Here is an 18,023-nt window from a genome sequence, read left to right on the forward strand (position 1 = left end):
ATCCATCGCATCTCCCAAAAACGTTTTTTCAACATACATCTGTAAAATGATAGTCTAGAAACTAAAGCTTTGGTTGTCTTCCTCTCAGGCTTCCATGTCTTCTCCCTGGACCTCCTCAATGTCCACCTCTTGAACATCAGACTGAGGCCTCATCTTCACTGTCACTTTCCAACCTTGTTGAGGATGGCTTGTTGTACGGCTCAAAAAGCCTAAAATTTGCCTGGATGGCCACCAATTTTGGTATTGGTCAGCCTGTTGCGCGCTTTGGTGTGTGTGTTCCCAAACAAGGACCAGTTGCGCCCTGAGACGGCTGATGTTGGTGGGATTTGGAGGATGATGGAGGCAACAGGGGAAAGAGCCTCAGATCCACAAAGTCCCTTCCACCAGGTGGCTGATGAGATGTATTGGTACGACTTTAGATCTCCGTCCCAAAGGCCTTGCTTGGAAGTGTACTTCGCCAGACAGCCAAGAACCTTGCCCTCATCCAGGCCAAAGTGGCGAGACACGGTGGTGATGACACCATAGGTTTTGTTGATCTCTGCACCAGACAGGATGCTCTTGCCAGCATACTTGGGGTCCAACATGTACGCTGCGGCGTGTATAGGCTTCAGGCAGAAGTCTTCACGCTTTTTGATGTATTTCAGATCTGCAGTTTCCTCTGCTTGGAGCAACAGTGAAGTGGGAAGGGCAGTACAGATTTATTCTTACATCTGCAAGCAGAGTCTGAACATCAGACAGGATGGCATTGTCTCCCTCAGTCCGTGCAATGGTTACTGCTATAGGTTTCAGGAGTTTCAGGCTGCTTACCACTCTCTCCCAAAATACATCATCCAGGAGGATCCTCTTGATGGTGCTGTACATATTGGCAGACTGTGATATGGACATTTATTGGAGAGACTCCTTCCCCTCCAGGAGACTGTCAAACATGATGACAACACCACCCCAACGGGTGCTGCTGGGCAGCTTCAATGTGGTGCTCTTATTCTTCTCACTTTGCTTGGTGAGGTAGATTGCTGCTATAACTTGATGACCCTTCACATATCTAACAATTTCCTTGGCTCTCTTGTAGAGTGTTTCCATTGTTTTCAGTGCCATGATGTCCTTGAGGAGCAGATTCAATGCATAAGCAGCACAGCCAATGGGTGTGATATGAGGGTAGGACTCCTCCACTTTAGACCAAGCAGCCTTCATGTTCGCAGCATTGTCTGTCCCCAATGCAAATACCTTCTATGGTCCAAGGTCATTGACTGCCTTCAGCTCATCTGCAATGTAGAGACTGGTGTGTCTGTTGTCCCTTATGTCTGTGCTCTTGTAGAATACTGATGGGGGTTGGAGATGATGTAGTTAATTATTCCTTGCCCACGAACATTCGACCACCCATCAGAGATGATTGCAATACAGTCTGCTTTCTCTATGATTTGCTTGACCTTCACTTGAACTCTGTTGAACCCTGCATCCAGCAAATGAGTAGATAAAGCATGTCTGGCTTAGTTAAATGAAGGTTAAATCAACACTTTACATGTTGACTTTATATTTTTGTTCAGTGTAAATAAAATGTGACCGACTGGCTCGATTTGGTCTTATTAGCAACATTTGAAATGGTGTTTTTTACATTGGATAAAAGTAGAGACTCCGAGCTAGAAAATGGTATATCATACACTACAGTTGAGGAACAATGGTAAAGTAATTCGGTATTGAAAGTTGATTAACTTGTAACCGCTCTTTTGAAAAATGGCCCTTGAATGTTTTGGTACACCTACTGGAGAGCTCTTCTTTGTCTACACCCATTCAGCATCCTTCACCACCTCTTAAGCCTTAGCCCCACCCATCTCTTTAAGGATTCACATGTGAGGCCAGGTGTTTAACAAAGTGAGTACGGTATTGTACTTAACAACCGAAGATTTCAAGACCTAAAGCCTGATTTATACTACGTCTATCGACATGTCTGTAGACAGTTATCGCTGTGACATCATGTACATTCTATTGTCATCCGACATCAAACTTGTCGTTATGAAAAAGTATAAACACAAAAACGACAGGCTACATGACATCAGCAGCCTTGTGCCCCAGAATAGCATAACGGGTGTATTTTAACACCAAAACACCCATCCGTTTAAAAATGAATTTAGTATATGTCAATCCAGCAAACCAGGCAACTAAAAGTTACTTTCTAAATAATGTTTTGGTTTGTTTCTAGCTTGTTAGATAGCTAGCTGACTAGCCAGTTCAAATAATGACCATGTCATAAGCTGACACTGTCTTAACTTGAACTAATTTGTATTCATTATTACAGAAAAATAAACTCACAATATTATTATTTACAAGTTAATGGTGAGCTAATTACAGAAAATAGCTTATGGTTGTATGTGATGAAAGCAGGGCACTCTACCGCAGAATTTTAGAACTTGGATATTGTCTCGTAGGCCTTAGGTTATATCCTAATATGACTTTGGTGCAGGTCATGTTCTTCACATTCCCTTCTCTGGTAAATACACACTATATTAAAATCAAAGTTTATTTGTCACATGCACAGGATACAGATGGTGTAAATGGTACAGTGAAATGGTTACTTGCATAGTGGAGTCTTTTGTTTAGACATGTAGCTAGCTAGCTAAACAATGAACCATAATCCCAACTCATGATGTTACTACCATATATGAATCTGCTGGTAGCTAAAACTAACCAACTAGGTTCAATGTTAGCTAACTAGCCAGCTAGCTAGCAAGCATTAGGCTATAACTAGCCATGCAAATAGCTCTGAGATACGAATAATATTCCTACACAGATCATACACGTAACTTTAGCTAGTTAGCTAACAGCACGCTTTAACTTGCAATAAAAACAACTTTCTGACAAAATTAGAAATGTATAGTTTCTGAAAATGTAGCTAGCTAGAATCTCTTACCCGAATACATAGATGAACACTTCTTCCTCTCTGTCATGGATGCCATGGTTGACCTTAGTTTGAAGATGTAACCCAGATACAGCTGTTTTAGGCAACAGTCTTTTGTGTGGTCTCTTTTCGACTCCCTCCGCATATTTGCAATCAAACACCAGCATTTTCTCCTTAGCTGTCATACTCTGCTTCCACCGGACATTCCACTGATTTCAAAACTCCAGAAAGTGGAGAGCGTCTTTCAAAAAAAACGCGTTAGAAATGATTGCCTACAGATACTGAACCGCTTATGTTGTAGACAGACGTGTGCTACATGGCAGACCAATCCGAACTCATCTCTCGGCATGTCCAGCCCATCCATTATCTCAGCCAATCATGGATAGCGGGAAGGTTGCTTGCTTTTTCCGTGGCTAAACTAACTAGGCTCGTCATTTAAAGCTTGTATTTACAGATGGCATACAAGTTTGTTATTAAGGCACCTGAAAGTTCACATGTTCCAGATGGCATTTCTGCCAAAAAAAAAACATTCAAATGCCTCTCCTGTGAAGTAGTGACGTGCGACATACGCCTAGTTTCCTGAAACGAGTAACAAATGTTCCAATGTATTAGCCTAGTTCAGTCTTCTGAACTTTAATTGATCACATTTACTTTTCCTTTAATGCACAAATCCGACAGAGTGTAGCCTAACTGATGCTCTCTGTTAAACTATTGGCAGCATTCTCTCTGTCCCCTGCCAGTCTGCAACTGAGAGTCAGTTCAAAGCAGTCTGTATGAGTTCTGGTGGGAGTTTGGAGTGAGGAATGGTTTCTTAAAATCGCTGGTCTGTCAGATCAGAGATCAGGGCCAGTCATACCAGGGCCGTGATGTTTGGCCAGCTCTGTGTATTCAGACTGAGGGTGCTCTTTGATGGAATCTGGTGTTTGTTTAATGTTGGGGGCTGACTGGAGTGTTAGTGTGGGGTACTGGGAGAGGCTTAGTGGTAGCAGCACTGATGGGGTGGCAGTGTGGGGGGCAGACGGATATGTCTGAAAGGGTCCCTTTGTGCCCCTAGCCCAGACCATAACACATAACACACACACACACACTCAACCTAACCCCCTCTCACCTGTCAATCACTCCCACATGGGGAGCTGAGAAGAAGAGAACAAGCATAGAGCTCAGACCAGAGCAAAGGCGACCTCTACACTACCCAGTATCTGGCTCAGAATGAGCAGGACAGTTATGTGTGTAACGTGAGCGACTATCAGGATTTATTTTGGGGATTTGTTTGTAAACAGCCCAGTACTGTCTCCAGCAGGGATATCCCCCTGAGAGCCAAGGGGATGCCTCTCTGACCCTCCTCCACCCTCTCAAACCCCCCTCTACGCCACAGGTCCTTCTCACAGTGACTCATTCCTTCTGTAGCAGGAGGGGGGACTCATGCTGGAAGTTGTAAGTCTGAAAGTTTAGGAATAGATGACCTAAATAAACAACTTTAGGGCTACATTTGGGAGCAGTAAGTACAGTCACCCCCTTTTTGTGTGAATACCACCCCCCCCCCCCCCCCCCCCCCCTCTCTATCCAGTGCATTAGCCTAAACAGCAGGGGAAAATCAGCCAAACCCATAAAACCCACACTGCACCCTACAGGCTCTGAGGGGGGCTAATATGACAGACTGATTATCAGTCACACTGCCTTGGAAGTTGTGGGAACATAAGTTTTTGGTTTCCCTTTGGTTCTGGGAATGAAGCCATACGTTTCCTGAACGGTAAAACTGAATGTTCTTTAAACGTTATGACAACGGAAATGAAAATTTGCCTGTTCTGGGAGCCTACATTTTTTTGGGGGGTTGCAGGGAGGTTCTGAGCGTTTTACTGGGATTTCCTGAAAGTTTTCCAGGGAGGCGTTATTAACATTTTGAGAACGGAATCAAGCAATCATTAAGATCAAGTATGGCAAATTAGTGGGTGCGGCCAACACACCTGAACACACTTAGGAAGATAGAGTTTTGTTGACGCTGAGAATGGAATGTATGTTTTTAAATAACATTCTTCGAACGTTACAAAAAATGTTTCTTGTGGTTTTTATGGAAAGTTTTCTTAATGTTCTAAAACATGACTTTAAATAGAAATTCCCACAGAAGAATGTTGTTTCTTAACGTTCTCAGAACAATTTGAGAACATTACTTTAAATAGAACCTTGAGGAAACCTGTAGGAAATGTTATGCTGAAATTCCAATAAAGAAACATATGGTTCTCAGAACATTATGTGCTATCTGGGTAGCTTCCATATGCCTCTTTCTGAAACAGAACAGTGTCCTGGCATCGTGAGTGTGGGGTATATATTGTTTAAAGTGTGCTGTAGTAAATGTCCTAGGGCCTAGGCTTATTTGATTTTCATCTGTTATAGTATAAATATACAGTATACTTCCTATGAAGCAAGCTATTCCTCATATTCAGCCCATTCTACAGCTGTGTTTAAAATGGCACCCAACTTCCTATAGGCTAGTGCACAACTATAGGGCTCTGGTTAAAATATATTAGGAATAGGGTGCCATTTGGAACGCAAGGCTACAGTTTTGCCTAGCCAGAGAGCTCCTTTCTCCCTGAGCCTGTCAGCTCTGGTCCTATTGCTCAGTCCTAGGCTCTGAGGTGACAGAGTTACCAAATAGAGGAGGGGCAGTCACTTTGTTTATAAGTCCCTCTCCAAGTAAAATAAACCTGCCATTTTAGCCCAATTAGAACATAAGCAGGAAGGGAGGAAGCGAGGGAGAAAGGGAGGGAGAGAATGCTTAAGCACTAGTCATGTGGCCAATGAGTAGGCAGATGTTTGATAAACAACACAGGATTTAACAACAAGAATGATCAGAAGAAACTGACAGAGAGAACGATAGAGTGCCATTTACAGTACCAGTCAAACGTTTAGATACACCTACTCATTCAAGGGTTTTTCTTTATTTTTACCATTGTCTACATTGTAGAATAATAGTGAAGACATCAACACTTTGAAATAACACATATAGAATCATGTAGTAACCAAAAAAGTGTTAAACAAATCAAAATATATTTTATATTCTTCAAAGTAACCACCCTTTGCCTTGATGACAGCTTTGCACACTCTTAGCATTCTCTCAACCAGCGTCACCTGGAATGCTTTTCCAACAGTCTTGAAGGAGTTCCCACATATGCTGAGCACTTGTTGGCTGCTTTTCCTTCACTCTGCGGTCCAACTCATCCCAAACCAACTCAATTGGGTTGAGGTCGGGTGATTGTGGAGGCCAGGTGATCTAATGCAGCACTCAAATAGCCCTTACACAGCCTGGTGGTGTGTGGGGTCATTGTCCTGTTGGAAAAACAATTGATAGTCCCACTGAGCACAGACCAGATGGGATGGCGTATCACTGCAGAACGCTGTGGTAGCCATGCTGGTTATGTGTGCCTTGAATTCTAAATAAATCACAGACTGTGTCACCAGCAAAGCACCCCCACACCATCACAACACCCACCATGCTTCACGTTGGGAACCACACATGCGGAGATCATCCGTTCACCTACTCTGCGTCTCACAAAGACTCGGCGGTTGGAACCAAAAATCTCAAATTTGGACTTCCGCAGATTTCCACAATGTCTTTCTTAAAATCAATACACAAGTATATATTTTTAAACCTGCATATTTAGTTAATATTGCCTGCTAACATGAATTTCTTTGTCACTTCTCTTGCAACAGAGTCAGGGTATATTCAGCAGTTTGGGCCACCTGGCTCGTTGCGAACTGTGTGAAGACTATTTCTTCCTAACAACGACAGCCAACTTCACCAAACGGGGGATGATTTAACAAAAGCGCATTTGCGAAAAAAGCACAATCGTTGCACGACTGTACCTAACCATAAACATCAATGCCTTTCTTAAAATCAATACACAGAAGTATATATTTTTCAACCTGCATATTTAGCTAAAAGAAATCCAGGTTAGCAGGCAATATTAACCAGGTGAAATTGTGTCATTTCTCTTGCGTTCATTGCACGCAGAGTCAGGGTATATGCAACAGTTTGGGCCGCCTGGCTCGTTGCGAACGAATTTGCCAGAATTTTACGTAATTATGACATAACATTGAAGGTTGTGCAATGTAACAGTAATATTTAGACTTATGGATGCCACCCGTTAGATAAAATACGAAACGGTTCCGTATTTCACTGAAAGAATAAATGTTTTGTTTTCGAGATGATAGTTTCCGGATTCGACCATATTAATGACCTACGGCTCGTATTTCTGTGTGTTATTATGTTATAATTAAGTCTATGATTTGATAGAGCAGTCTGACTGAGCGATGGTAGGCACCAGCAGGCTCGTAAGCATGCATTCATTCAAACAGCACTTTCGTGCGTTTTGCCAGCAGCTCTGCTGTTTATGACTTCAAGCCTATCAACTCCCGAGATTAGGCTGGTGTAACCGATGTGAAATGGCTAGCTAGTTAGCGGGGTGCGCGCTAATAGCGTTTCAAACATCACTTGCTCTGAGACTTGGAGTAGTTGTTCCCCTTGCTCTGCATGGGTAACGCTGCTTCGAGGGTGGCTGTTGTCGATGTGTTCCTCGTTCGAGCCCAGGTAGGAGCGAGGAGAGGGACGGAAGCTATACTGTTACACTGGCAATACTAAAGTGCCTATAAGAACATCCAATAGTCAAAGATATAAAAAAAAAATACAAATGGTATAGAGAGAAATAGTCCTATAATAACTACAACCTAAAACTTCTTACCTGGGAATATTGAAGACTCATGTTAAAAGGAACCACCAGCTTTCATATGTTCTCATGTTCTGAGCAAGGAACTTAAACGTTAGTTTTCTTACATGGCACATATTGCACTTTTACTTTCTTCTCCAACACTTTGTTTTTGCATTATTTAAACCAAATTGTAAATGTTTCATTATTTATTTGAGGCTAAATTGATTTTATTTTTGTATTATATTAAGTTAAAATAAGTGTTCATTCAGTATTGTTGTAATTGTCATTATTACAAATAAATTTAAAAAATCGTCCGATTTAATCGGCATCGGCGTTGAAAAATCGTGATCAATCGACCTCTACTCTGGAGTGATGAATCGCGCTTCACCATCTGGCAGTCCGACGGACAAATCTGGATTTGGCAGATGCCAGGAGAACACTTCCTGCCACAATACAAAGTGCCATATATAACATTTGGTGGAGGAGGAATAATGGTCTGGGGACGTTTTTCATGGTTCGGACTAGACCCCTTACTTCCAGTGAAGGGTGTGTGTGTTACAGAACGGAGGGGTTTGGGCTGTGTTCCCATGTCCATGCATGGCCCCCAGAGTAAAGTAAACACAGCAGCTCTTTTCTCATCCCAGCCGTCAACAGGCTCTCCCCAGGCCCGAGCCAGAGACCACACACCCAGACCACACATATATATATATATATATACACACACACACACACACACACACACACACACTACCCAGACTGCTCCGCAGCACAGATCCCTCCACATGCTCTCTCACATACACACAGACCACACAGCGCCAGCTCGGCCCCTCGCACGCAACCGAGCAGAGCTGTCGTTCTGTCCAGCCTCTGTGTGTGTGTGTCTCTTCACATGTATTCCCAAGACAGGGATATAAACACTCCTGTTGAGGTAACACAACAGTCGTAGACATTTTATGCAGAAGAAGACACACTCACCCTTATATTCCCCCTCCACTCCAACTCCCACCCTAAACATATGGGCTAGATGAATGACAGATGAGGGGCTTGTTTAAGGCCTGTTAACCTCTTATTTTCTCCATGTCAGATGCCCCTGCCCCTAGATTTCCTCTGACAAGCACAAGACAGCGGGGGTTATGCTACATGAGTTACATCCCCTTTGAGTCAAGGGTGTGTGCTTAGTCCCCTCCTGGACTCCGTGTTCACCCATGACTGTGTGGCCGCGCATGACTCCAACACCATCATCAAGTTTGCTGACGACATGACAGTGGTAGGACTGATCACGGACTACGATGAGGCAGCCTAAAGCAAGGTCAGAGACCTGGCAGTGTGGACCAGGGCAACAGCATCTCCTTCAATGTCAGCAAGACCAAGGAGATGATTGTGGACTACATCGACGGGGGCCGTAGTTGAGTGGGTTGACAGAATTTTGAAGTTTGAAGAATTTTTTACAATCCAGGTGTGCAAAGCTCTTCGAGACTTAACCAGAAAGACTCGCAGCTGCCAAAGGTGATTCTATCGTGTATTGACTCAGGGGTGTGAGTACTTATGTACTGTACAATAAATGAGATATTTCTGTATTTAATTTTCAATAAATTTGCTACAATTTCTAAAAACGTGTTTTCACTTAGTCGTTATGGCAGGGTTTCCCAAACTCGGTCCTCTGGACCACATGGGGTGCACGTTTTTTTGTTTTGCCCTATCACTACACAGATGATTCAACTAATCAACTAATCATCCGGGTTTGATCATTTGAATCAGCTGTGTAGTGTTAGGGCAAAAACTTAAATGTGCACCCCTTGGGGCCCCGAGGACCGAGTTTGGGAAACAATGCATTATGGGGTAACGTGTGTAGAAGGGTGAGAAAAAAAAATCGGGCTTTAAAACAGCAACATGTGGAATAAGTCAAGGGGTATGAGTACTTTCTGAAGGCACTGTATAAGTCCATCTCGGAAGGACACTGCTTTTCAGAGTATTGCTCTGTCTTAGTTCACTCCCTAACCTCAACCTCGTTGGTCAATAATCAATTAAATGCTCAGAAGGATTGGCTACTTAGATTTATGCTATTGTTTTTGTACCCAAAAAGCTTTAACATGGGGACACAGATGTGTGATCCACTACTTTAACTTTCTGAAGGCACTTCAATTACCTCGTACCCCTGCACATCGACTTGGTACTGGTACTTCCTGTATACAGCCATGTTATTCTTGCTCATTATTGTTATTCGTATTCACTGTGTATTTATTCCTTGTGTCACTATAAAAAAATCCGTCTTTTTCTTTTCATCTTCAACTCTGCATTGTTGGAAAAGGACACGTAAGCATTTCAATATTTGTCTACACCTGTTTTTTACGAAGCATGTGACAAATATTCCTATTCTTTATTTGAGTTTACAGACCCCCATCTCTTTACGCAACAAGCTCTTCACTAAACTTGTATAAAGTGTATAGAAAGATTTGTTCAACAAGCCTACACGTATGCTCTGAGATGATGTTGCCACAAATCTGCTGCGTCACCCATGGTGCTGCGTCACCCATGGTTCCCTGGTTGCTTGTCTGCTCTGTTCCATGTGAATTCCTGCCTTGTTTGTGGGGAACGTGTTTTGGATATAGTGTTTGCAAAGCAGTTAGGTTTTTCAACCGGACCTGGCAGCAATTTATTGCCACATGTGTTAGCGAAAAATGTAAAACACCCTCATACTGGCTTTTTAGATATTCTCACATCCATTCATAACACATCTATCCCGTTTTCTATCCCGTTTTCCTCTATCCTTCCTCCCTCCCGCTTTCCTCCTTTTGATAGGCTTAGGCTAATAGTTGCACATTTCTTTCAGAATTGTATCTGGCCTGTGTAATTTCTCTTCCACATTGGCATATCATCTACACAGGTGATTGGCGTTTTACTGTCTATGTTCTCCCTCATTACATACACATTACACGTACCTCCTCTAGGTGTTAGGCTAGGCCTAGCTATACAGTCTCATACACACATTGAGTAGGTTATGTGGAATCGATGAGAGAGCGCACGTTTATTTATCCTTCTCTCCGAGGTTTACATTCTTCCTTTCCTCCCCCTTTTTCTCTCTCTGTCTGGTCTCGGACTCGGAGCTCCTACCCTCCCCCCTTTTCTCTCTCTTGTCTGGTCTCAGACTCGGAGCTCCTACCTGCACCTTCATGTCCTCCTGTGTGTGTAGAAGTTGTAGCCTTCCTACTTAAACTCTTAGAAACCTTTTTTAGATGTATTAAATGTCTTGTAATAATACATTTATAAAGACATGTATGTTTATAAAAAGTAATAATGCATTGTAACTGTACATTACAACTGTCTCTCTCTCCTCGTCTCCGTGTTAATAACCATTATTGTGTGTCCTCTCCTTCCGCTGCCCCTTGGCATGTTCACAGGTTGCTGACTGATTCTTCCTGTGTTCCTCCACACGTGTGACGATCAGCGTGACCTACCATGTCTCGTGTTCGCCAGCCCCCCCTGGTCACGGGCATCTCGCCCAATGAGGGCACCTCATGGACCAAGGTCACCATCCGAGGAGAGAACCTGGGCACGGGTCCCGCTGACCTCGTTGGTACGACACACACGTATACATGAAAGCACAAACTTGCACAGACACTTAGTGTGTCTATCAAGCTGTATATGTTTCCTCCTCTTTCTAACTATCTTTTGATGCGCCACAATCAGCAAATCCGCTATATGCGCAGGGGCTGGGTGCGGATAGGAGAAAATCTTTGAAGGTCTATAGGGTGGGTGTGTCCACTGCACTTCACCTCTGGCCTTAATATTGCTATAGTAGATCGGAGGAGTGAGGTGAAAATGTTTTGGCTCTCGTAGCAAAAACAAAAAGTAACATCCCATATTTGGGTACATTTTGGTTTCAAACTTAACGACCATGGAGAACCAGATGACTTGGACTAACCTGTTTGCAGACACCAATAAATGTCTCAAAATACAACACTGCCCCTTTAAGACAAAAAAAAAGCTCTTTACCTGACTCGCTTTTCAAAGCAATTTCAAGGAAATGTACATGTTTTGTGCTCTTGTAGGAAGCAATCAGTCCCCTATTGCTGACTACAAATGATCTATAACTGGGCTAATAACTCATTAAATAGCAAAGAACATGAACAAAATGTGCACACGTGGCTACATGCAGCTCTTGCTTTGATCTCAAAACAAGCTCATCTACTCACGACCGCAGCTGTAAACACAGTCCAGTTCAAAGTAAATGGCACAGATCCATATATGGCAATGATCTATTTGAATATAAGCCTACTGCAGCTCTGATTGGTTATGCCACACCGGTCTGTGTTGAGTCTTGTGCAATAGAATCCTACTCCGATGCGTTCTGCCTACAACAAAATCTCTTGCATAGTTTGTTTTGTTTCTGTATGTTGCATTGAAAGTGGCTAATATTGTGTTGATTCAATCACAATTGCCACAGTAAAGGGTAACATTGATAGTGTTAACTAACAGGTACGCTCGAGCTACTGCGCGCAGCTTAGAGGGAACATTGGTCAAATTTAAATATGAGTCTTTACATGTGCCTGACAGTGAAACTGGACACTGAAATCCCGCTGATAAGTAACAACCTACATGCCGGAATCCCACACAGCCGACAACCTGGCGAAAGCCTGCGATCGGGATGGCTAGACTGGGCCCTTGATGAAAATAAACTGTCTTGTATCACCACAGACAACGGGGACAACATTGTGGCTGCAGTGAGGCAACTAAACTGGCCCTGGCTAAATTGCTTTGGCCACAATCTCCATCTCATCGTCACCAACGGCGTGAACAGCAAAAGCGCACGCACAGGCCGGGCTCTAGGCCTATGTAGAACCCTGGTGGGCACTTTTTGCAGATCTGGGAAAAAAAGAGGGCCCTACTGAAGGCTGAGATGGAGCTGAACCTCCCAAATCACAGCCTCATTCTGGTGAGAAATGAGCCTATTCGATGTTTAAAGAATAAGCTATGCCAGGGATGGGCAACTGGCGGGTCACAATTTTGAAGGCCCTAGGAACACACAAAAAATATATATATACACTGCTCAAAAAAATAAAGGGAACACTTAAACAACACAATGTAACTCCAAGTCAATCACACTTCTGTGAAATCAAACTGTCCACTTAGGAAGCAACACTGATTGACAATAAATTTCACATGCTGTTGTGCAAATGGAATAGACAAAAGGTGGAAATTATAGGCAATTAGCAAGACACCCCCAATAAAGGAGTGGTTCTGCAGGTGGTGACCACAGACCACTTCTCAGTTCCTATGCTTCCTGGCTGATGTTTTGGTCACTTTTGAATGCTGGCGGTGCTTTCACTCTAGTGGTAGCATGAGACGGAGTCTACAACCCACACAAGTGGCTCAGGTAGTGCAGCTCATCCAGGATGGCACATCAATGTGAGCTGTGGCAAGAAGGTTTGCTGTGTCTGTCAGCGTAGTGTCCAGAGCATGGAGGTGCTACCAGGAGACAGGCCAGTACATCAGGAGACGTGGAGGAGGCCGTAGGAGGGCAACAACCCAGCAGCAGGACCGCTACCTCCGCCTTTGTGCAAGGAGGAGCACTGCCAGAGCCCTGCAAAATGACCTATATATATATTTTTTTATTTTTATTTATTTTAACCTTTATTTAACTAGGCAAGTCAGTTAAGAACACATTTTTATTTACAATGACGGCCTACACCGGCCAAACCCGGACGACCTGGGCCAATTGTGCGCCGCCCTATGGGACTCCCAATCACGGTCGGTTGTGATACAGCCTGGATTCGAAACAGGGTGTCTAGTGATGCCTCAAGCGCTGAGATGCAGTGCCTTAGACCGCTACGCCACTCTGGAGCCACTTATAGCCACTCAATTAGTCCATGTCAGCATTTTTGGGGGGGATTTGTAAGTTAGTCGAGCAGCCAGCTATCTAATTTAAGTAATAATGGTTGAATTACTGCCCTGGTGCCTCCGTTGATATTTTTAGTCAGTCTCACTCATATATTATATTAAAATCTGCAACCAGCAAATTTTCCTCTCCGTCCAATGGCAAAATGAGTAGAATTGCATGAAATTAGTTATAAAATTGCAAAATCTTCTCTCTGCCACGTGTAGAATTGCAGCAAACTTGCTTTAAAACTGCTACATTTAAAAAAAAATCTGCGCTGTTAAGAAGGGGGCTGCTAAAATGTTTTATTCGCAATGTGATGGGGGGGTTGCCATGTGAGTACGCAGACGCACGAGCATCTGTGGCCCCTCATGATGAGTTCAGATTTTGTGTCCCCCACCCCAGCAAAGTTGCCCATCCCTGAGCTATGCTATGTTAAATTATTGTTCACGTAGAATTATGTTATTCAGATGCACTGAATAATTATTTTTTCTCCAAACATAAGCTATTTTCATTGTGAAAATACAATTGGCTTATAGTAATGCAACATTGAATGATACCGTAGGCCCATTGTTTTTTAATAACGAAAATTAGCCTGTTTGTTTTATTCTTCCAATCAAATGTTTTCTTCCAAGGCATTGTTTAACTAGGTGGGGAACCAAACCAAAAATGGTAGAGCGGGTTTTGGAGCAAGCACCAGCCATTGATCGAGTCCTGGTCTCGCATCGTAAACATAATCACCTCATCCTAAAAGGCAGGATAAAGACATCTTGCCATCTGTTCAAGCAGCACTGAAACCTGTGGCTGACTTCACTGATGTTCTCTCGGTTGAGAGTTACGTCCCGTCTCGTCAGTGGAGCCTGTGTTCCAGTTACTGAGGGGAGATCTGCTCATGCCGGCCTCTCCAACGACCTAACACAAAGCCTCAAAAGGAAGATGTCCAGAAGATGTTCTCGAGGACAAATACCGCCTACCGGAAATAAAATGGCTTTTATCCTTGTCTTCCCTCCTCGACCCAAGATACAAAGGGGATGATTTGAACGAGATGAGAGATGCACTCTTCAAAGAGATTGTGGAAGCAGGGGGCGACGGAGCCGGGGGTGGTGGTGCTACTGCTGCTATTGCAACTGAGGGAGATGATGACTCGAATGATGGTGCGAGTGCGCCACCGTCTGCCAAGAAAAGGAATTTAGGGGATCTCCTCCAGAAGCGAAGGGTCCAAAACACTGCCCCTGTACCCCTCAGAGTCCGTGCAGACACCGAACCTACTAACTACCTGCAGGAACAGCGTGACCCAACAGATAATCCCCTGACCTGGTGGTGAGACAACCAGACTCGCTATCCATTGATGTCGAAGCTAGCGCGCAGATGCATGTGTATTTGCGCCAGGAGCACCGCATCAGAGCGAATATTCAGCACTGTGGGGATACATTGTTAACCCTGTCCGCTTGTGCCTCAAGCCGGACAAAGTCAATATGCATAGTTTGCATTTTACAAGCTGTCGCCGTTTGCTATAAAATAGCAAAACATTTTATTCTATATTTATTTATTTATTTTTGTTTTATTATGTCCCTATAGATATACTGTTAATATTTGCTCTTACCTATTTATGTTGCTGCTGTTAGTGGTAATTTATGGTAGAAGCGCTAGCCTATGGCACTTTAGTAGACAAAAAAAGTTTGTGTAGACTTTCTATAATACAATGCAGGTTTTTATTGATTTATGTTAAATAAATGTCTCTTAAAAAAGAAGGTTGGGTGTCTGTGTGTCTGACAATTAATGAATTATTCAAGAGCAAGACAGTTAGGCCCATATCCGCTAATGTTGTGCTGATAACTGTGCACATATGACACGCCAACCAAGACACCTGAAATTCCATGACCATCACAGCACTAACACTGTTATTTAGATGTGACTTCCAACAGTCAAATCACTTCCTCGAAGATTAGCCAGTGTGTGAATTAATTGGTGCGGTTGTTTTTGATGCATACAATTATTCTGTTTGTTTATGTGAATGTTCTCACTGGTATTTGATGATATGTGTGTGTGTGTGTGTGTTAGACAGAGTGTATGATAGAGAATGTGTAAGTAAGTCTGTGTGCAGTAGAGTTCATGACGTTATGACCTGTCCGCGGTTGGACTCAGTAACTCATTTACCCAGAGCCTGGCTAGAGCCTTACTAGCCTACAGTCTACCACAGAACTCACTGGACCAGTCAGCGATGGTCAGGCTCTGCTTACATTACACGGACTGTTTGTTGATGTGTATCAAATGTAATGGTGTTCATGACTTTATGAAGTGGAAAACACATTTTTATGAATCTAGATGAAATTACTTTTTGTTTCGTTTAACCAAATGAATTTAAAACACCCAAGATAACCAATGTTGATTAAAACTCGTTAAGTGAAAAATGAAATACTATAACATTTTAGAACATCATTTAACTAAATGTGTACATTAAAATGTGATTTTATATGCTAAATCAAATTATTAGATATCTGAATCATATTGAATTGGATGCCTTTGGCAGAGATTTTTCTGCCATTGTAATCCTTGGGCAGGCCACCTAAGCATGTAAAAATAGAATAATATTGTTTTAAATACATTTTCGGCATGGAAAAACTTAAACTAAAACCAGATATAAACTATGTATGAAAGATAATAGACCTATATATTTCTTTATAGTCTTTGAGAACTAAAAATCACCAAAATGAAAGCTAGGGAGTATTGGAAATTCCAAAAGCAATGAATTTAGCAGTATTGATTTTGTTATGTTTGTGCGTATGAACACATATTTAGCCATGGCAAAATGCATAGAATTGCATAAAATTTGCCTTAAAACAGCAAAATGTTGTCTCAGCTCTATGGTAAAATGTGTAGAATAAAAACACAACACCTTTTTTAAAAAACTAAACATCTGTGGCCACAATTTTTACTTTGCAAAAGAGTAACGCTAGTGAAACAAAAATAAACTCCACTATCCCATGTCTTGTTGCTGCATTTTATGGACATAATGTATTTTAATAGAAATGTCCAACTTTTTTATATTGTCAAAATGTCACCAATTAGAATAGGCCTAGAATTTCAGTGTGTTATTTTCAAGAATTAAAATCAAGACGCCCGCAAATGAAAGACATGGCCTCACACATACTGCTGTGGACTTGGCAGGCGGAGTCCTGGCCAATCATTTGGATCTATTTCTGACCACTAATGTCCCCATAGCCTAGAATTAGCCTTTTAATGTATATGTTAGATGGCAAAAAAAAAGAAAGTGTTTTGTGCATATGACCAGTACAGTACAGAGGCAGGAAATGTGCTTTAATTTAATGGCCATATTATTATTATTATTATTATTATTCAGTTTGTTTCAAAGGTTATTTTTGTATCATCTCTCACAGGCTTTTATGATGTTTGACTACACATGTCCGACACTGTCGAGTTCCATCTAGTCAGATAAATCAGAGGAAGTGGTTTTGCTCTTTCTCGCTGTCTCTCGCTCTCTCTTTATTCCAGTGTTCACACTGACAAGGAGAAGGGTCAGATAGAGAGTGTAAAAGTACAGTAAATAGATATTTATTGAGCCACTTAGCATTGAAGTGACAGCACTCTGTGTGGACAGAATGATGAAGCTGTGAGAGACTCATGTCAGGGCCACCCACAGGACTGACTGGACCTGGCCTGAACTTTGACCCCAAATGACAGGTTTATTAAACTGCTGTTTGTGTCAATGTGTCATGCCTTTTCTCTCAGTGTGTCTCTTATGTTATTACTTGGTTGTTTGTCCTGTTGCTGTTAGCTCGCCTATATATTTGATTAGCCTCACTTCTCTCTCTTTCTGCTTCTCTCTCTCTCTCTCTCTCTCAGGTCTGTCCATATGTGGTCACAACTGCTTGCTGACGGCTGAGTGGATGTCGGCCAGTAAGATAGTGTGTCGTGTGGGCCCAGCCAAAGACGATAAGGGAGAGATCATCGTCACCACCAAGTCAGGAGGCCACGGCACCTCCACCGTCTCCTTCAAACTGCTCAAGGCTGAGAAGATCGGTAAGATACTCCTTCTGCCCTCGGCGACCACGGCGGTTCTAATTTAAGTCTACAAACACAACTCTCTTTGTCAATCATCAGAGGAACTCTAGAACGACTACTCCGTTGCACAAGAACAGACAATCTGCCTCAGTTTTTCCAAGCTCAGGCTTCTAGGAAATAGAGTATGGAAACACACCACAAACCCATACTCTATTGTCCTGTGTTGCTTTACAAACTGTATAGTAGCTCTGTCAGGTACTATAATTGAGTGTGTGTGATCTGGGCTGTCCTCTCAGCGATGATGTGTTTCCTGTGTGTCTGTGCTGTAGGTATCCTGGACCAGTCTGCTGTGTGGGTGGATGAGATGAACTATTACGACATGAGAACCGACCGCTACAAAGGCATCTCCCCCCTCTCCCTACGACCCAGCAATCCACTAGGCATCGACTTTGACAAGTAGGGACACACACACACATACATACATACACACACATGCTTAAGTCATTGAGTCTAACAAACAAACAATCCC

At 42.7% G+C, this 18,023-nt stretch overlaps 1 protein-coding gene across 5 annotated transcripts in view; it reads left to right on the forward strand.

Annotated features, from left to right (window-relative positions):
* Positions 1 to 18,023, forward strand: part of LOC120052634 (exocyst complex component 2-like) — an 88,815-nt gene that overhangs the window by 12,098 nt on the left and 58,694 nt on the right. For all 5 annotated transcript variants that reach the window (XM_038999668.1, XM_038999666.1, XM_038999669.1 and 2 more), the window contains exons 2-4: positions 10,995 to 11,170; positions 17,336 to 17,512; positions 17,824 to 17,950. In XM_038999668.1, coding sequence (XP_038855596.1) covers positions 11,053 to 11,170; positions 17,336 to 17,512; positions 17,824 to 17,950 — 422 coding nt within the window. In that variant the 5' untranslated portion in view covers positions 10,995 to 11,052. The remainder of the gene's footprint in view (positions 1 to 10,994; positions 11,171 to 17,335; positions 17,513 to 17,823; positions 17,951 to 18,023) is intronic.

Source organism: Salvelinus namaycush, chromosome 8 (assembly GCF_016432855.1).
Source record: "Salvelinus namaycush isolate Seneca chromosome 8, SaNama_1.0, whole genome shotgun sequence".
NCBI classification, from domain to species: domain Eukaryota; kingdom Metazoa; phylum Chordata; class Actinopteri; order Salmoniformes; family Salmonidae; genus Salvelinus; species Salvelinus namaycush.